Source organism: Tamandua tetradactyla, chromosome 4 (assembly GCF_023851605.1).
Source record: "Tamandua tetradactyla isolate mTamTet1 chromosome 4, mTamTet1.pri, whole genome shotgun sequence".
Taxonomy (NCBI): Eukaryota; Metazoa; Chordata; class Mammalia; order Pilosa; family Myrmecophagidae; genus Tamandua; species Tamandua tetradactyla.
Window position 1 is genome coordinate 182,520,675 of NC_135330.1, and position 21,380 is coordinate 182,542,054.

The 21,380-nt window shown below is 38.0% G+C and overlaps 1 protein-coding gene across 3 annotated transcripts in view; it reads left to right on the top strand.

Annotated features, from left to right (window-relative positions):
• SPACA7 (sperm acrosome associated 7) overlaps positions 1 to 21,380 on the top strand; it is a 40,598-nt gene that overhangs the window by 6,887 nt on the left and 12,331 nt on the right. For 2 of the 3 annotated variants that reach the window (XM_077158697.1, XM_077158698.1), the window contains exons 3-5: positions 2,548 to 2,643; positions 3,593 to 3,688; positions 6,797 to 6,892. In XM_077158697.1, coding sequence (XP_077014812.1) covers positions 2,548 to 2,643; positions 3,593 to 3,688; positions 6,797 to 6,892 — 288 coding nt within the window. The remainder of the gene's footprint in view (positions 1 to 2,547; positions 2,644 to 3,592; positions 3,689 to 6,796; positions 6,893 to 21,380) is intronic. The other variant, XM_077158699.1, reaches the window with a different exon arrangement.

Here is a 21,380-nt window from a genome sequence, read left to right on the forward strand (position 1 = left end):
GTTACATTGGGCCAAAGAAGGGGCCTTTGATGAGAAAACACAATTTTACTGGTGGATCTGACAGTTGTTATTTTGGGGGAATTACAGTCCAGAAACCAGCACCTCTTCCATCACCTGGCCCGAGTACCAACAATCTTTGGAAAAGGACTCAGGAAACTTGAAGAGTCATTGGGATTTCTGCAGCTTTAGCAAACTAAACATGGAAGTGGGGCTGGACACACCCCCTCATTTCCACCAGGTGGAAACTGAAAGCTTCATATCTATCAAAAAGAAAACATAATCATAAGGAATTAGACATGGTTTAAAAACTGTGTTTTCTAACCTGATACAACTGTTAAGCTCCATTTCTACTTAATTTGTTTTCAAGCTACGATTAAAACATGCAAAAGTTTTAGAGGAATGTGGAAGCTTTCAAAGGGCTACCCTCTTAGTTTCAGTTTGCTGACCTTTGGAACATTTTTCTAGGCATTTTTCTAGGGCGTTGGCTATCTGTGGGCTTTCACTTTGGCCCCTAGAACTATCACTGCCATTCGAGTGTGGGTGGGTCTTCTGGTGACTGGGCTGTCACCAACTGTTTCATGGAGTTTAGTATCCCTCAGAGGCTACTCCTCTGCTTTCCTGTATGTAACAGATTGATTTGAACCAGGTCTTTTTGGTGACATGGACAAGAGTGACCCCAGTAAATATTTTGGGTAACTGAAGCCAGAGCTCAGCAGTGGCAGTTTCTGACAGCTCCCTAGGAGGACCCACTTCCCTGTACTGATGTCAGCCAAGTTCATGTCCTCTGTCTGCCCCTCACTGCATTGGTGGGCCTCTTCTCTCTGCCTCCCAAACCTTGGTGGCTGCTCCTTGACAGCTGAAGTGCTGTGCATGGTTATGTCTATGTGTAATCCTGCAGAGGCCAGCGACCAAGACAGAGTCATCTCTAACCCTCCAGCACCTATACATTTTCTAGTACAGAGTAAGTGCTCAATAAATACTTGCTGCACAAATCCACTCTTCTCCCTGACCCAAAAGGTAAATAGAGACCATTATTTTTTTTAGTAACTTAAGATTGGTTCTTTTATATAGGAGCTGGCCCAGAAAGTGGCCAAGATCATCTCAGTGAGGACAAGTAAGGTGTTGCCAGAGAAGCTGTACAAGTTAAGAATGTGACTGGCTGCAGTGAAAAGAAACCTGACAAGCATAGGCTTAGACACACCAGGGCTTATGTTCCTGATGTTACAAGAAGTCAGGAGGGAGGCGGTTCCTGGCTTTGGTTCAGCAGTTTAATATATCAGGACAGATTCCTTGAGATCATCACGACCATTCCCTCATGCTTGTGCTTCTTGATGATGGATGGCTTCCACAGCTCCAGGCATCACCTCCACTTTCAAAACAAGAGGAAGTTGGGGAGTGCAGTACCAGTCACATATTTCTCCTTCACCAAGAAAAGAGAAATCCTTTGCAGACCCCCAGTTGAATTCTGCCTATCTTTATGTGTCCTATCAATCACCCCCACTGTAGGAGTTAGTGAACACATTTCACTAGGGCTGGATATATTGCCCCTCAACAAAATTAGATTTGGGTCTGCAAGAAAGAAGAAGAGACTGGCTTTGACTAAGAAAGCAGCAAGATCTGTGGCAGAAGCTTTTTCTTCCATATCTTAAGACATTTTCAGTTTCCTGTGATATTTTAGGTCTTTTTCTTCCTTTTCCTCATACATCCCACATAAGCTGGAACTAGGGTGACCAACTGTCCAGTTTGCTCCAGATTGAGGAGCAAGATTGGGAATGTCCTGGGCAACGAGTTGAGCATCCAGGTGGGATTCCAATCAGTAGAAAACTGGCACTGTAGACCAGCTGATGGGTGACGGGGGTGTGGGTGATGATTACGTTGTCAAGGAGCCGATGACTATAGCGGCCTTTATTTAGCCTCCCCCTTGATTCAGGTACTGTGTTAACTGCTCTCCGCATACATTGTTTAATTTGATCCCCATGAAAGCCCTATGAATTAAATATAAAATACCCATTTTACAGATGAGAAAATCAAAAGTCAGAGAGGTGAAGGCATTTGTCAAAAATCACATTCTGATAAAAGCAGAACCAGATTTTGGGTTTATGTCTGACTGACAAAGTCCAGGACTCTTATTGTTTAAAGCTTCCTGGGAGAGGCCATAAGAACTTAAATGAAGAAAATAACATCACATTTATGTAAAAATCCAGAAAAAAATGGAGGACAGATTGGGGAAATCTCACAGATGGGATGGAATGACAATAGAGGTAAGAAGGAAAATTATGACTACATTTGGAGCAACGTTTCTAGCATTATATATTTAGTGGCAATATTTATTGCCCAAGATATCTGGACAATCTCAGATTTTCCAAAATTATTTAGCTAGGCAGTGTTCTCCCATCCCAGACAAGGTCCTTTAGAAAGTCAAGTCCATATCCATTGAGTTCCTGTTTTTCATTCCCTGTATTCAGAGATTGCCTTAGGTACTTACAGAACAAAAGTGATTCAGTCCTGCATTGCTGGCTTAACATGTCTTTGTGTACTTTCCCTAAGATGAAATTTTAGTCCAAGAGATGTTGTCTCCAAATAAATCAACAATGGATGGAAAACAAAGAGCACCAACAAATTTTCCAACACATATAGTAACAGGTAAAAGCAAGTATACAGTTTTCAACCTATAATTGCATATCTTCCTAGAGGCCCATGGTATTGAATGCGCAATCACATAATTTTAGCATTCCTTGAGACCACCTACTTCTGGAGTAAAAGCAAATGGAGATGCGAAAGAAACAATCATCCAATAACATTTTTATAGTCTCCCAGAGACAATGGAAGTCAAACCTGGGCCAACATGGACAATTCACCCTTATTTTGGAATGACCCCTGCAGTGCCCTGTCAAGCATGCTCTTGCACTCGGAGGCAGATGCAGTTTAGCCACTCTAGACACACAAGGCACACCAAAAATAAGAACTTCCAGCTAACCAGCACTTTATTAGTTCATCATGCATGATCTCATTTGATGCCCCATTCGACAGGTGATGAAACTAAGGTTAAAAGATGGCTGGGTCAAGGCCACACAGCTAATAATGAACAAAAACAAAGAGCATATTTTTCCAAAGTGCAACTTCATATTGTTAAAAATGTATGTAAGTAAATAAAGAGCACATTGAGAACCAAGACAGCATATTTGATTGACAGGTGCTAAGGAGAGAATCAGGTATCAGAAATCTTCAAGCAGTACATGAAAATGCATTCAGCAGTAGGGAGGTTCAGCATTTTCTTGAAATTTTGAATCCAGATATGAATCCCAGTTCATCCAATGTCTGCTGAGGCCCAAACTTCTTTGAAGGAGACAGTCAAATGATGTCTGTCTCTTTTACTTATTAACTTTCCAAAGCATTTTCAAATAAAATTTGAAAGCAGTATTAGCATGCCAACTTAACATTTAAGATAAAATGTGGGTCAAAAACGTTCATAAGTGTGATTTCAAAATTGTTCATAAGTTTTGATTATCAAGATAACTTTGGACTTGGGGTGGGTTAATTCTGGGCTGGCCCAAGCAAACTTTTCCCCATTTTTCCATGTTGTTTTTCAAAGGAACTGGTGCTGAAGAAAACTATCAAGGCAGTGGCACTGAGAATTATCTTGAAACACAATCGTCTCCTAGCAATGCGGACAGAATTTCCAATAATGGTAAATGCAACCCAGTAATTACCCCACCTAAGTTCACAATATAATGAGGGAGAGATAGAAAAGTCAGACAGATGGAGATCACAGTATCACCTTTCTCCAGGATAAATGCTTAGTTGAATAAAGGGGGTGCTTCACCCCAAATTAGGCAGATTTCCCAGGTCGCTGTCAGAGCTGAGGAATTCCCAGCCTCCTTTCACCCCTGGCCCATGGGGTTCTCACTCTGGCAAAACTAGACCCCAAAGGAGCACAGCAGAAATTTTGTTCTCTGCCGGCAGTCACACACCAAAAAAGGAGAGGAAGGGCTGCTGCAATGCCCAGCTCCCTCTCTCAATTCCCCAGTTAAATCACTTTTATTTCATGGGGTGGAGAGGCTAGTGGGGAACAGAAAGAGCCCAGGTTATTACCCCGAAGGAGTTTCCCCAGGAGAAGGGGGAAAGTGTTCCCTCCAATATATGAGTTTGCTGGACAGAGAAGAGCATATACAGAGGCTCAAATGATACCACACAAAGGCAGTGAGTTCTCTGCCTGATGCACTCAAATGACCAATTCCTGAGACACCAGGGTTTCGAAGAGAGAAAGGTTATTGAGATATGAAGCAGGAGATCAGATGGCCTATCAGACCCAAAAATCTGCCTCCCCAAACTGCAGCAATTCTGATAGTTTTATAGTATCAAAAGATAGGCAGGTTTTAAGATAATGAGCACAGTGGCTCTGGATGGTGTAATTAGAAGTGATCTAATTATTGAGCATGCGCAGATGGATTACATGACTGGACACAGAAAGTATGTAAGAAAATGGCAGCCTTAATATGAAGATGGGTGTGACTTTGGGTAATATAATGAGGTATAGGTCACTTACAGGTTAAAGTGTAAGCTACTGCTAGCATGTCAGGTATACCCATTGTGTTAGATCCAGTTCTGATTATCAAGATAACTTTGGACTTGGAGTGGGTTAGTTCTATTAAAAAAAGGCCCTTTTTAAAATAAATATTAGGGGTTCTCTTTAGTAATCATAAGACTCTAAAGAAAAACCAGGTAAAATGGGTACAAGCAAAGGTCAGTCACAAGTATAATCACAGGGGCACAAGAAAAAGGCTACGCAATACGATCATTATCAGAGATCAAGGCAGCTGAATTATAATTCAAAGATTTTAGTACTTCCCTCTGTTTAATATACTAGAAATTAAAAAGGAATATCTATATAATGATTCAATAATCATTACCATCCCTTAAATCCTAACTTCTTGGTAACATAAGGGTTTAGAAATGAGGCTCCCATGGAGGGTAGTATATCTTTTATTTACCTGAAAGATTCACAACAAAAAAAAGGGGGGGGGGTGGAAGGCAATGAATAGAAAGTACATAAAACACAGGTTATATGTATAAGACACATGTGCTGTTCCCTAGATGCAGGAACAGGTAGGTCATAGTTCCCAAGTAGTTTAATATTTCAGAACTTGTCCCCAACAAGACCTTATGCAAATAGCCTGATGGTTTCTGTGATGTTTGCCAAGTGGTGATTTTCTATTTCTATTTTTCCTTCCAAGTTTATTTATTGGAATTCTGCTTTAAGGAGGAGCTGCCTCTTCTTCTCTATTTATTCAATTATTTATTAATATCTACAGCTTGTCAATATTTATTCTATGGATTACAAAACATTAAGAACATTATCTATTTTGTTGCTCAAATTATCCCAGATTTGGCCTTTGGGAGTTCCTTCCATTTGGCTTTTCTGTCTTTGAACATGTCCCATCCTTTTTGGTATTTTCTTTACTTTCTGGTGCCATCAGATATTCTAGACTCCTCTAGTACGTTCCCTGCCACAACTCTGGAAATTAGCCATTTCTCAAAGGAGCTCTTGTTTCTTTTATTGGAATAATTTTACTTAGAAGCCAAAAAACCAGCTGCTATGTAAGTTCACCCACATATATACCAAATTTCCTCTTTTCTCTCTCTCTCTTTTGTCCTCTACTTATATAAAACCATGAACTCATATTGATACATTTAATTCCAATCCAATATCACAGGATTCTTTCTAACCTTCCCTTTTTCTTATTTGCAATTCTTTCTCTGAGTTAGAAACCTGGCTCCCATTATCCACAATATATTTAATCAACCTTTGCTTAACCCCAATATACAGATAAAATAGTTTTAGAATTGCTACTCCAAACCCCTTTGAAAAACATATTTACTTACAAGAAAATATTTGTGTACATTTCATTTTGTCTTTAGCCTCACAGTCTCTAGTAAAAGTATTGGTTTCCAAAGTTACTTAACTTAGTTCTTTATTTTGCTCCCCCATTCATTGTGTTTACGGTATTCATTTTTAATACAGTTAGGCTCATTTGTTACTATTTGCACTCCTCTTTGGTCCTCCATCATGGTTGATTTAAAGTAGTTATTTGTATTTGAATATATGAAACATTAATATGGCTTTGAAACTCAAAATTATAGAAAAATGAATGATTTTTAAAAATGAATGATTTTTAAAAATCATCATTCCCCTCCTCTCTTCTATCCCATAATCAATCTCACTAGATTGGGGTTTACCCTTCATGCAAGTTCTTTTGCACAAATGAAGAGATCTACGCATTTTTAAAATATTCTTTTCTTTCTTATGAAGGCTACACTCTGAAAATCCACTTCTGTCCTTTTGCTTTTTTCATTTAACTTTATAATCTGTAAATCCCTCCACATCAGTTAATAGAGATCTTCCTCTTTCTAATTCTTACAGCTGCAAAATACTCCATAATGCATTTGCGCTTTAGTTTATTCAGCCATTATCCTATGTATGGGCATTTTGGTTATTTCCAATACTTTTCAGTTAGAAATAATGCTGCAGTAAATAGCCGGGTGTGTATGTATTTACATATTGTTGGAGAGATATCTCTAGGTAAAATCTTACAATTGGGATAGCTGGGTCAAAAGATGAGTGCACAAGTAGTTTTAACAGTCAAATGATGCCAGCCTCTCCATTTATCTATTAGCATTCCAAAGCTTGTTTTAAAATAAAACCTCAAAAAGTTTTTAAAATAATTATGGGTCAAAAAATTCATAAGCATGTAATCAAGAAAACTTTCCCCCATTTTTTCCATGTTCTTCGTTAAAGAACCCGAAGCTGAGGAGAATTATCAACCTGATACTGCTGAGAATTATCATGAATCACAATTTCCTTCTGGCAATGTGGAAAGAAATTCCCATGATGGTAAATGCAACCCAGTAATTACACCCACCTAATTTTATAACTCAATGGGCAGAAAACAGGAGTATCAGAGTACGAGACTGCCAGTTTCCCCACCAACAATGTGTTGTTATACTTTTTAATTTTCACCAATATGATGGGTGAGGAGTGGTATTTCAGTGTTGTTTTAATTTGTAATTTTTGAATTGTGAATGAATATGAACATCTCATATGTTCAAGGCCCATTTTTATGTGGTTTTTGTGAATTTTCTCTATATGTCACTTCCCCATATTTCTATTAGGTTTTTGGTCCTTTGTCCACATTTTTAAAATGAGTTCTTTACATTTTAAGAATACTAACTCTTTTTCTGAGATATTTGTTAAAAATATTTTCTTTGAGTTTGTTAGTTGTGTTTTGATTACGTTTACAGTGTTTTCAAGCAAAAAATTTCAATTCTGTATAGTCAAAATTATCAATCTTGTATCACTTGCTTTTAGTTTTGAGTGATGTCTATAAAGTCTTTCCTTACACTGAGGTTAAAAAGGAATATGCTACTTGTCCTTAAGTATTTATTTGGCCTCATCTGTAAAATTAAGTTCTTTATCTATTTGGACTTTATCTTTCTGTGTGGTGGAAGGTATGTATCTAATCTTTTTACAAATTGCTACCCAGTTACTCCAGTGCCATTTATTAAACAGTCCATCTTTGTCCACTGATGTGAGATGCCACACTTAACATATATTGAATTTCCATGTGTATGAATATCTATTTTTGGCTATCAATCATATTCCACTGGCTTATCTATTTATTAATGTGCCAGTACCACATTATTTCATTTAAAGTGATTTAAATGTCTGGGGTGCTTGTTCCCCTTCTTAGTTTTTCTTTTTCAGTGTATTCCCAAATATTCTTGCATGTTTTTGCATCAATATATCTAACTTCATTTTTAAAGAAAATTTTATTGATTTTTTTTTTTTTTTTAGCATGGGCAGGCACCAGGAATCGAACCTGGGTCCTCGGGCATGGCAGGCAAGCATTTTTACCTGCTGAGCCACCGTGGCCCGCCCTGATATTTTTATTAGGATTGCATTAAAGTTATAGAAAGAACTGATATCTTTATAATTTTGAGTTGTTCTATCCAATAACAGGTGGCGTCCTTTGATTTGTTTGTCTACCTTTATATCATTTAGGAATTTATAAAGTTTTCCTTGTATAAGTCTTTTACATTGATGTTAAGTTTATTCCTAAGTGTTCCATCTTCTTTGTTATAATTATAAATGGGGTTTCCTTTTTTTATTTATCTATATAAAGGTCATTGATTTCTGTATATTAATTTTTAATTACATGCTACTTTATTGAATTCTTTTATTCCTTGAGTTAGTTTTATCACTGATTTTCTAGGATTTGTCAGGAATACTATATTATCATCTACAAATAGAAATAGTTTTCTTATTCTTTACCAATTTTTGTACATCTCATTGATTTCTCTTGTCCAATTTTATTCCCTAATATGCCTAGGATAATATTTAATGGTAGTTCAGGATCTTAACGGAAATATTTAGCCTCTAATGTTTACCCAGTAATAAGATTCTGGTTTTAGGACAAAAATATGTGCATTTTTAATATGTAAGAAAGGTATCTATCAATTCTTTTTTCCTGGGTGTTGTAAGTTTTATCAAAGGCCTTTCTAGCATTTTCGGAGATAATCATGTTTTTTTCTTTAGATCTATTAGTATGATGAAAGATTTTAATGGGATTTCCAGTGTTGAACCAACTTTACATTCTGGAATAAATCCTGCTTGATCATGTTGGTTATTTTCTTAAATAGTGTTAGATGTTGTTTGCCAATATTGATTTGGCATTTAATCCAAGCAAGTTGAAATATCAATATTATATTTGTTTCATATAAATAATTATAAAAATTTCCTTCATTTTTTGATTCCCTGAGAAAATTATAGAGCATTGGAACCATTTGGTCTTTTAAGATTTGTTAGAAATACCTGTGAAACCATCCTAGTCTGGTGCTTGTTTCTGGGGTAATTCTTTAATAAGTTCCTCTATTTCTTCTAAGGAATGTGATCCATTTAAGCCTTAATAATCAACTGGGTTTCATTTTGATAATCTATATTTCCCTAGCAAATTAAACAGTTCTTCTAGATTTTCAAGTGTATTTGTATAGAGGTCCTCAAAAGTCTCACAACCTTGAAAATTTCATGTTTCAATTGTTATTTCCCCCTTGTCATTTTTATTTTGTAAATGTATGCCTTTTCCTTCTCTTCTTGATCAAGTAAGTTAGTAGTTTTTGTGTTTAATTTTTCCAAAAATTAAAAGGATTTTAATTTTGGAAAAATTTTTGTTTATATATATTTTGAAATTTGATCCTTTTTGTCTTTATGTTATGCCAAAGGTATATTTTGTGAAGTTTTATGTTTCCTTCTTAATTTTCTGTATTTGCTTTTGGAGGAAATAATGGGAGATAGAGATATAGGCAGCTGCCTCTGTCTTTAGCTACCTGGAAGTCAAGTCAAAGCATTTAGAAGATGCAATTGACTTATTTTAACTGTATAATTTGAAAATCTTTAGAAATGCTGGATAAAACATAACAAGCATTTTAAAATGTGTATAGTTAAGGAAATTGTAAGGCCAAGAAACCAAGGGAAAATCAAAATCCAGAGCAGTAAGTCATAGATTTAACTTGAGAACAATCCCAGGCTGGGATTGTCCCATCTGTAATATAGGAATTTGGTTTTAAAGATCATTTGCAAAGGATGAGGCCTGGGGAGAAGAAGAGTTCCAAATGAAATGCCTACATAATGCTAAAATTATCAAAGGGCTATACCCTCATAAAAACAGACTATAGTTAGAAAATCTCTCATAAGCACAAGACAACAAGGAAATTTATCTGTAACAGCCTGGGAAATAGATAGTAAAAGCTCTTGATTGAGAATTTATAACCACAAGCCTGTGCCACACAGGATTTGGAATTTGAATTGATCTTTTCTGCATATTCTGGAACAGCTAAGCTGTAAAACTAATATGATCATTAGCCCTGTCCAGTAATAGCCGAGTCCTCAGGCACTTGGTATTAGCAAATGAAAATCTGCTGTGAAGAACCCTTAACCAAGGCTACACCAGATTTTATAGGCAAAAGACTTGTAAAACATGAGCTTACAATTAAAAATATAAAACATATGGGAAGCATTATTGTAAACCTTGACAAACAAGCAAAACACCGTAAGAACCAGCAAATACAGTAAATAGTGCTATTAGACCTCAAGAACTCCAAATAATTGAATCATTTGATAGACTGTTTGAAATAAGTATGTTTCAGGATCTCCATTTCTACTTAGAATGTAAAAAGTTGAAAGAAAAAAAATTCTCTTAGGTGAACATGATTGAACGGGGTTATATAAAACCATGTATCCCAATGATTAACATTGCAAATATAAGTTCTCACATGAAAACTTCAAAGGTATGAATCTTGTACAAAGAGTTTATAATATCAGAAGCTTTAACCTGTTAAACCTCTGGGGAAGGGTCAGCAAACGTTATTTCCAAAGCACTAGCAAAGATCCGTTCCTTCAGGGGGAGTTGGAGAAGCAAAACCTTTCTGCATCTGGATGAAAGATATGAAGGTATGTTGGGCCCAGGATCCTTCACTATTATTAAACAAATGGCTACTACCACCAGCAGAGGAGTGAGAAGCTTCCACCCAAGACTAACCATGTTAAAAAACAAAGTTTGACTGCTGAGGGGAGAACTAGTAAGAATTCTGAAAAAAAAATTCCTATGGCCCAGGTTTACCAGTTCTGTCTATGACTAAGACTATATTGTAGGACAACAGGTAAATCTGACTGTTCACTATAAGCCTCATATGGAGTTAAAAATAAAAGTAGGGTATTGGTTTGCTAAAGCTGCCAGAATGCAATATACCAGGAATGGATTGGCTTCTATAAAGGAGATTTGTTAGTTTATAAATTTACATTTCTAAGGCCGTGAAAATGTCTTAAATAAGGCATCAAGAGGGAGATACCTTTTCTGAGGAAAGGCTACTGGCATCTGAGGTTCCTCTAAAACATAGAAAGGTACATGGTAATGTCTGCTGGTACTTCTCTCACAGCTTCTGGTTTCAATGGCTAATGGTGGTCTCCAAGTTGTCTATGTGCATTTCTTTCTCTCTTCATTTCTTTCCTAAATGTCTCTGCCTTTTATGCTCTCATAAAGGATTCCAGCAAGGGGATTAAGGCCCACCTTGAATATGCTGGGTCACATCTCCATGGAAACAACCTAAGCAAAAAGTCCCACCCACGATAGTTCTGCACCCACAGAGATGAATTAAAAGAACATAGGGTTTTCTGAGTTACATAACAGATTCAAACCAGCACAAGCAGTTTGTCACTGAGGGAAGAGCAAGAGTCTGGAGAGAAACCCACCCCTCTGTGCTACAGTTGTTCAGGGAAGGCTGAAAGCTAAGAGAGAAATAAGAGCACTGGGAAAACCCTCTAACACTCCACTCCGATACTAAGCACAAAGTAACAGTAGCCCACTGCTGGAGGAGTTGAATCTTGTGGTGCACTGAAAATATCAATAGCAACAACAAATCCCACACTCAGATCTAGTGCTGACTAGATTTACTTCCCCCACATCATTCTAATGTCCTGAGGGAAGAAGAAATGTGCCCATTTCCAGGTATAAATATAATTTACTTTTCAGTCTCTATGTGCTTCATTATATGATGTCTAGCACTTAATAAAAAATTACAAGACACACAAAAAAGCCTGAAAACAACCCATTGTCAAGAAATTAATAATTCAACAGAACAAGACTCAGAGATGTCCCAGATGTTAGAACTATAATGTTACGATAATTATGATTAATAAGTTAAAGGAGCTAATGGAAAATACATGAAAAGATGGGAAATTTTAGCAGAGAGGTGGAAACTATAAGAAAGAGTCAAATGGAAATGTTAGAAAAAAAACAATGTCACATATTAAGAATTTCTTCAGTGGGCTCATCAGGGTACTGGACATAGCTGAAAAAATAATTAGGTAACTTAATGACAATTCAATAGAAATAAAAACTGAAACACAAAGAGAGGGAAAAAAGGTGGGGAAAAAAAAACAGTATCAAAGGGATGTGGGACTTAATTAGGATTCCAGCATAAATGTAATTGTAATCCCAGAAGGAGAAGAGAGACAATGAGGATGAAGAAACAAGTGAAAGGATTATAGCTTCATTTTTTCCCCCAATGTAATGAGAGATATCAAACCACAGATCCAAAAAGCCCAGAGAACACCAAGCAGAATAAATTAGTCACATACGTACAAACACACACATTCCTCTATGCATATCATGTTCAAATTGCCTAAATTAGAAACAGAAACAATATCTTGAAGCAGCCAGATGGGAAATAGGAAAAGAAACACAACATAAAGAAAAAAATACGAGAATTAAAGCAATCTTCTTGTTGGAAAATGTACAATTCAGAAGACAGTGAAATGGTACCTTTAAAGTACTAAAAGAAAAAAAACCTGTCAGCCCAGAATTCTATACCCATTGAAAATGTCTTTTAAACATGAAACCAAAACAAGGACAAATAAAAGCCAAGAGAATATATTGCCAGCAGATCTGTGCTACCAGAAGTATTAAAGACAGAACACAATGAAATAAAAAGAACCAAAAATGGTAAAAAAATAAATGTAAATATGAAAGATAGTTTGTTCCTTTTACTTTTAATCACTTTAAAAGATAATTGACTCTCTAAAGAAAAAATAGAAACCATGAAAAACTAAAACACATAAGCAAAATGAATGAATGACAACAATAGCACAAAGGATGGTGGTGGGATTTAGAAGTATATTGTTTTACAATTTACATTATCCAAAATGGTATGATGTTATTTAAAGATAGACTGTAATAAGTTAATTATGTATCGTGTAAAGCCTAAGGCAACCACTAACAAAATAAGGTATAAATAATAAATCAATAGAGAAGATAAAATCGGATCATAAATAATACTCAATCCAAAGAAGGCAGGAAAAATAAGGAATAAAGAGCAAAGAAGAGATAGAACAAATTGACAGTTTAAAATCCAAACGTGGGCGGGCCGCGGTGGCTCAGCGGGCAAGAGTGCTTGCCTGCCATGCCGGAGGACCCCGGTTCGATTCCCGGCCCCAGCCCATGTAACAAACAAACAAACAAACAAAATATAATAAAACAAGAAAATGTTTAAAGATGTTTCCCTTTCTTCCTCCCTTCCTTCCTTCCATCCTTCCTTCCTTCTCTGTCTTTCCTTCCCTTCCTCCCTCTTTAAAAAAAAATAAATAAATAAATAAAAAAAAAAAAAAATCCAAACGTATCAATAATTACATTAAATCTAAATGGTCTCAATCAAGGACTAGCAACTATAGTCCAAGGGCTAAATCTGGCCTATGGCCTATTTTTGTAAGTCCCACTAACTAAGAATATTTTTTCACATTTTTAAAGGATTGGTAGGTGTGCTGATTTGAAAGGAAGTATGTCCCCTAGAAAATCCATGTTTTAATCAAAATCTCATTTCATAAAGGTAGAATAAGCCCTATTCAATACTGTATGTTTGAAACTGTATCAGGTCATCTCCCTGGATGATGTGATTTAGTCAAGAGTGGCTGTTAAGCTGAATTAGGTGATGACATGTCTCCACTTATTTGGGTGGGTCTTGATTGGTTTTATTGGAGTCCTATAAGAGAGGAAACATTTTGGAGAATAAGAGATTTGGAGACAGCAGAGAATGCTGCAACACCACAAAGCGGAGTCCACCAGCCAGTGACCTTTGGAGATGAAGAAGGAACATGCCTCCTGGGTGGTTTCAGGAAGCAAGAAGCCAGGAGAAGAAACTAGCAGATCACGCCGTGCTCGCCATGTGCCCTTCCAAATGGGAGAGGAACCCTAACCATGTTCACCATGTGCCTTCTCAGATGAGAGGGAAACCCTGAACTTCATCGGCCTTCTTGAACCAAGGTATCTTTCCCTCGATGCCTTTGATTGGACATTTCTATATACTTGTTTTAATTGGACATTTTCTTGACCTTGGAAGTGTAAATTAGCAGCTCATTAAATTCCTCTTTTTAAAAGCCGTTCTGTTTCTGGTATATTGCATTCTGGCAGCTAGCAAAATAGAACAGTAGGGAAGGGAAAGAGGGAAAAGAATATTCGATAGATTTTGCACATTGCCCACAAAGCCTAGAATATTTAATATCTGTTCCTTTACAGAAAATGTTTGCCAACCCCTGGGTTAAATATTCCAAATAAAAGGCAGAGATGGTCAGACTCAACAACAACAAACTTACTTTAAATATGAAGACACAAATGGGTTAAAAATAAAAAGATGGGGAAAAAGATATACCATGCAAACACTAAGAAAAAGAAAAAAAGTGACTCTATTGATATCTGACAAAATAGACTTCAGAATGAGGAACAGCATCAGAGGAAAATATTATTTTTAAAGTGTCATTTCATCAAGAAGACCTAACAATCCTAAATGTGTAAACAGAAGGACGTAAACCCCCCAAACAACAATATAAACCAAGTTGATGTAACTGGTGCTTATAGTACACATCCGCCCACCAGCAGAATGCATAGCCTTTAAAAGTGCACATGCAACATATACCAAGATAGCCCATATTCTTGGCCACAAAATGAAATCTGACAAATTTAAAAGAATTCAAATCATTTAACATACATTATTTGACAACAATAAATTAAACTAGGTATCATAACAAAATTATCTGGAGAAATTCTCCAAATATTTTGAAGTTGTAAAACACATTTTTCAATAACCCAACAGGCAAACTAGTCACAAGGAAAATTGGAAAATATTTTTACTTGAATGAAAATGAAAACACAATATATCAAAATTTGTGAGGCAGTGCTTAGATGGAAATTTATAGCATTAAATACTTTTATTAACTATGTTCAAAATTATTCATGACATAAAAAAGAAACTGAGAACAGAAAATATCAAGACACCACAAAAGAGGCAACATAATAACAAAATAAAACTACTAGAAATGGAAAAAATAGTCATTAAAGCTAAAAATGCTGTAGATGGATAAAACCAGATTTTTCAGAACCGAAGAAAAAATAAATTGGAAGATGGATTTGAGGAAACTACCTAAGTTCAGCATACAGAGATGCAAAGATATATAATATGAAACATAGAGAATAGAGTAAGAAGAACCAGCATCCTAGCAGAAGAGAACAAAACATAGAGGAGAGGCAGTATCTGAAGAGATGATTTTTGAGGTATTTCCCAAATTGGTGAAAAATAATTCTTCAGATTCAGGAATCACAAGTGCTGAGCAAGCAAAATAAAAATGAAATTGGACCTACATACATCATTTAAAGCAGAATTCCAAAATCCAAGAGAAGATCTTAAAAGCAGTCAAAGAGAAATAAGATTTCTTACAAGGAACAATTAGACTTCCAGCAGACTTCTCTACAGAAAATAATTGAAATCAAAAGACAAAGAAACAGTATCTTCAAAGTGCTTTAAAAAAACCCAAAAAGTATAGTTGTCAACTTTGATTTTGTACCCAGCTAAAGTATCAGTTAAAAGTGAGTGAGAAAAAAAAAAGACATTTGGTAAAAAAGACTGAGAGTTTAACATTAATAGAACTTTTTAAAAAAAACTTTGTGAAAGATTTAATTCAAGAAGAATGGAGAAATAAGAGCAAGAAGTAGTGACGAACAACAAAACTAATAAATATATAGGAAAATCTAAACAGGATTCTGTGAATAAAGCAATCATAAAGAAGCAATTTCCTCCTAATTATAATTATGCAACACACAATGAGGCTGTTTTTTCCCCTAATCTCAAATAGGCATTTCTTCACGTTGGCAGGAGTATCGGCAAGTTTGTTGTGTGTCTATAGCGACGAGAAGTTGGGTGAAAAATATGCCCCTCCCACCATTATTTTGATATTGTAGTCTTCTTCATTACACTAGGTAATAGTTTCTGTTTCCTAATTAGCCATTGTTATCTCTGCCTTTGCTCTTCAGCAGTTTAGTTTGAATTATGCCAGGCATCTACAATGGTGGAATGCCAAGGCCAAAAGGAAGCAAGATAATCTATTAGAACAAGCTATTTGTTCGATAAGAACAGAATGACAGAATGGGTCACATACCCAATAGCACTGTGTTAGAGGCTTAGTCTCTTTAATAAAAAGAAAAACTCATTATGAAATCCAACCCTCTATCCATGGGAAAGGGTTAAAGATCGAGTCTCGATTAAGTACCTCCCTCTGGGGACTCAATACCTGGCAATTATTGCTTTGCTTCCTCTCACTTCCTCCTACAGCCTGAGTCATACCTTTTAATTTTTAGAAAAAGCTAAATGGAAGTTTTAAGACAGCTCCCAATTTAGCCTGGCTCCTAAAAATTAAAGGAAAGGTGGAAAGTGGAGCTGGTGGGGGATGTTGGTCTCTTACGGGAAAAGCATTCTGTTAATGCTTTGTTTCAGCCCTTCCACACTGGGTTTTAAATCTCACTTTGAATGGCCAACTCTTCCAATAGAAAGTGGTCTTCTGAGTGAAATATTGTGTCCTCCATGCCCATCCAAGCCCCTTGCAGAGAGGAGTTTGTTGAACAAAGTGTCACAACGGAAGGGGACCATGAAAACCTTGGAATGCATTTGAGCAAAAGACTGGCAAAGAAGCTTCTATGGGAATGTGGGAAAAAAACTCTAGATTCATTAATATGGAGAAAAGGCAAAATTCTGTAATGATCTAATAACTTTACAAGCAGCTCAAACATAATTTAACAGAGTTATTGTGTGTCAGAAAATATGCTGAGTTCTGGGGTTCAAACAAGGGCCTGTTCCGCCAAGACTGTGAAAGCCAGTCTTGTGGGGAAAAAGGACTGGAAAACACAGTAGAAAAATAAGTGTGGAATCATAGAGGGATGTACATTGAAAAAGATACAGTGAGCCTTCTCCCCATGGTAGCAAAGGACAAAGAATTTCGTTCGGCTGAAACACTCAGATTATTAGGAAAAAGTTTTACAGTGAAATAGGCATAACTGGAAAGAAACCTGTCTTTTGCCTGGTAGTTAAACAAATTAGAATGGCTTCTCCACCTGGTCTGGTTAGCTAGCGCCCTTTGCAAAAGAAAGGAAGAGCTCTGTCAGCCAGCAGTTTTCATACTGTAGGTGTAGCCATGGGTGGGTCATGAAATCAATTTAATGAGTTGGGACCAACATTTTTTAAAAGCATAGAATAAAAGCAGAGTGGATGCATTGATGAAACTTTTGTTTCAGTCAAGCGTATGTGTATGTGTCTGTGTGGGTGGCAATATACTACAGATTCCCGAAGGGTTGAGAGCTAAAGAACATGAAAACCACTGCTTTAGGTGACTCACCAATCTCTTTTGTAAGACTCTGAGATCAGGAAGAACTAATGTGTGCTACATGCTGCTTTGGACAGCCACCGCTCCAGGGCCACTCACATGCATTTACGGGTATCTCTTATTGCAGTAAGTTTCCAACCAGAGACTGTCTCCCAAAAGTTGGCCCATTTACCAGTGGTACATCTTCTTTAGAAACCTCTTTTCCTCTGAGACAGTCAGTGCTCCCAAGAGAACTGTTTTGTTTTCAGCATTTTATCTTAAATGATCCATAATTAGACCCATCACCCACAGTGGTCGCCAGTTTATCTATTGCCTGGCTGCCACCAAAAACCTTCAAGCCATGCCAGGTCGATGCTCAGTCAGGACAAGGGAGAGTTTCCCTGCTGAAGGTTGACTGCATTTTAAAAATAAAAGTAAAGAGTTTTCCCTGCTGAAGGTTGACTGCATTTTAAAAATAAAAGTAAGCACTTTGCCATTTTATTTTAACTGAGAAATAGAGGAAGGTTGAGAAGAGCCTTGTCCTCTCTTCCTGTATGAATTTTTCTGATGATGGGATGTGGTCTCTGACTCCCTAGGGCTGGCCCAGGAGGAGGGCGGTGCCCTGCATTTCCTTGGAGATTGAAAGGTGGCGTCTCCCAGCTGCTGCTGCATCTACTGCTGCAGAGAAGATCCCACCGACCTGTCAGAAAACTGTTTTTGAGTAATCAGTGTCCAGAGCCCCATTAGAATATCAAATCCATCATCCGAACAGTTGTCTAAAGAGCCTATTGTCTTGTAGATGAAGTGAAAATTCAAACTTCTTCCTCACTTCTGAGCCGAGATTGATATGTGCTCAATTTTGTCAGGTTGTTTCTGTGCTGTTAACACCAAGAACATTGGTTTTTCTTATTTATAGGCTTAAGGTAAGTTGGAGGCTTGAGCCTGGTTGTTTTGGACAGGAAAACATGTATAGGAATTCAATGAGCACATTCTTGCCTGTAATAGTAATTATAATACGAACAACAATAATAATGATTCTATGTGCCTTTCAGTCTGCGGTCCCTGGGACCTCTCTGGCACCACAGGTGTGGAAACATATGAGTGATGATGGTGATAATTTACACCTGAACGCGTCTGACACTTAACCGAGTGCGTTCTTGTGCATTATCCTATTTCCTCTTCCCAGTAACTTCACAAAAGTGGGCACATTGCACGCCTTTTATGGAACAGGAAACTGTTTATATAATACAATACAAGCTGGGTTCACAACTCTTACCACTAGAAAAAAACACTGCTGCTAGCTTCTCCTTTTTAGAAAAGTACCGATTACGCAGTCAGGGCATGGTTCACGGGAAGAATGATGACTGAGAGGAGGACAGGGAGCTCCTCTGAGAGAAGGCAGGAACATCTGCTGGCTGCATCGAACTCACCTTATCTCTTAGCCCCTTCTAGGAAAGCCGGGAAAAATTCAACTCCTAAAAGCGCCAATCTCCTCAAGAAGGACCCAAGACATGCACTTAGGCAGAAGGTGCTGTGCTGAAGCCTGGTCCTAGGATAGCGAGGAGCACACAGTAGGCGCTCAGGAAATACTTCCAAAGAACTAGCAGATAATACTAAGAAATCTATTTGTTCTTGGATAATTTTAACAAATGATTTAAAGTTCATTTTCATGTTCTCTCCTTAGTTGCCTTGGATCCCCCTCTTTTCCTCTTCTAGCCTTATATGTTTAATTACTTTAAGTCACCCGATCTCAGGGAATATGGAATGCGTAGAGTGATTTGGGATCTGTGCCTTTCAGTGGTGGGGTTGGTGTCCCATTTTCTGGATCTCTGAGAGCTGCACCCTGACCCCTAATCTGTTTGCAGGCCGAGGTTAAATGCTGTTCCACCATTGATTATTACCTTTTAGCAGGGAAAGCCTAACAAGGGAGTGAATCTCTAATGATAGAATTTTAGCTGTTTTGACAGATGGTGGGTGCAGGTATTGAATTTGGGCAGAAGCTGGCTTTCTCTTGCTTCTCTGGCCACACTTTGTAGATAATTTGCCATTCACCAGCCACTCGCAATGTCTTAGGAAAGAGACAAACCCCACTGTTGCTTCTGTGGCATCTTGAACTCAAATCTGGCTGGCCCTTGAGTCCATGCTATGATTCAGATGGCAGAACTAAGGCTGCCGCCCAGCCCAGGAGCAGCACTGCCCTCAGACCCAGGTGAGTGGAGGTGGGGTGGCCTGCTCTAGGTCCCTATTTTACAGGGCCCAACATATTACAGACATCAAAATACAGTTGTTTTTCTTTTCAGTCTTGTAAGAAAGTTTCTTGGAAATATAGCAACCAGTGGAACAAAAGGGAGCTACAGGAGAGGGAAGCACAAGCAGCATTAAGTTCCTTAGGGCAGAGGAGACTAAGAGTGAAGGTGAGGGAGAGGAGACAATCCCATCTGGGAAACCAGAGTAAAGGGTGTCGAGACACTAGCTACTACAGTACTGTGCTCCCCCCTCCTCTCTGTTCAGGGGTATAGTTTTGGGCTGCACAAACTCAGAAAAGGGAGGCATGGGGGAGGGGCACCTGCCAGTCCCAGCTCCCCAAGGAGCAGACGTGGTTCAGAAGGATCCATTCAGCCCTTGGGCATCCTGGGCTGGGTTCAAATTCAGTCCTGCCTGTACCAGGCTATGGTGATAGTGGGGTGGGGTCTTCTTTAGCCTCAAGTCACAGTGGGCAGCAAGCCGAGAGTCTTGGGTAGGAATACAGACCAGCCATGATTGATAACCTTTCAATCTTAAGATACAAGGCTTGTCTTTCTCTCAGTCCTGGCCAAGAGTGCTCTTGATATGGTCTGTGCCTTCAGTGGCCCAGATGTCATTTAGTCCCTGGATAATGTCATCAAAGCACAGTTGTTCGCTGGCTAAGTGTAATGCCATTCAGCTCCCCACCTCCCAATATCACTGATGACCAGAGGCAAATCCATCTACCTTTACATGTCGGTATCTATGTCTCTCGCCATTCCTGTGTGCATATCTATCTATATTGCGTTTGGGGTATAGAAAGCTGCCTGTCTAGGATGGCCTTTTGATTTGCAAAACCCTTCTTCAGTTGACTACTTTCAAATATGTAACTTTTAACTTTCCTCCTGGAGGAACAAGAGCAATTTTTGTTTGCAAAGATTTCCTAATCAAAGTATCCCTGGGCTTAGGGTTGTCCATTTCCTCCTCAATATTTCCCTTAATCTTCCTTCTAGTACGTAAGTGGAAATGGACATGACCAATAACAAATATTTATTCTATTCACTAGACTTTAAGCCCCTCCAGGGCAGGTACCAAGGCACAGCAGTTTGTTCCCCGAAGGTCTAGATGTTAGTATCAGTGCAAAATAGTAGCTGAATTATGTTTGCTAAATAAATCCATGAATGGATGAATAATGCATAATTATAAATAATGCATAGTTAGAAACAATAATGTATAATTAGTGTTTCTCTGCAACAACAATAATTAGTATAACAATGACGTTAATATCCTTTGAGCACTGACTATGTGCCAGGCAGTGTAGTGTTTGAACTACATTACCTCGTTTAGGTCCCACAGCAATCCTATGTAGGTGGTGTCATTCTTACCCATTTCACAGAAGTGGGATCTGAGGTGCAGAGAAGCTAAGTAATTTGCCCCCAAGCAGCTAGTAGGTGACAGCACTGGGACTTGAGCCTGTGAGAGAGACCAGGTAAGCGCATGTGATTTGTGGTCCCTTCAAGGACACCTGAAGAACTTTGAGGCAGAAAGTTTCATAGAGGTCACATAGAGCAATAATTACCAGCTCTAATGACTACTTCTTCATTTTTCTAACTATGACAGATGCCCAGTATCCCAGAGGTGAAAAGCTGTACCTCCACTCTTTCTGTCTTTTGCTTGGCAGATTCCACCTGCGCTGTTAATGTGCTTGAAACGTTGCCACTGGAGAACAATGAGGGTAGTGTTTTTCCTTTCAAGTACTCACTGTAAGAAATAATTTTCATCCACAGAAGCTTGCAGTGAGCATTTCCTGCCTCCCTGTTGTGACACTGGAGGGATTCATGAGTTCCTGGTGCCCCGCTGAGCTTGGCTTCCCTGGAACAAGCGTGACTTTGACTCTCAGCCTTTTGTGGCAGGCACCAACAGTGTC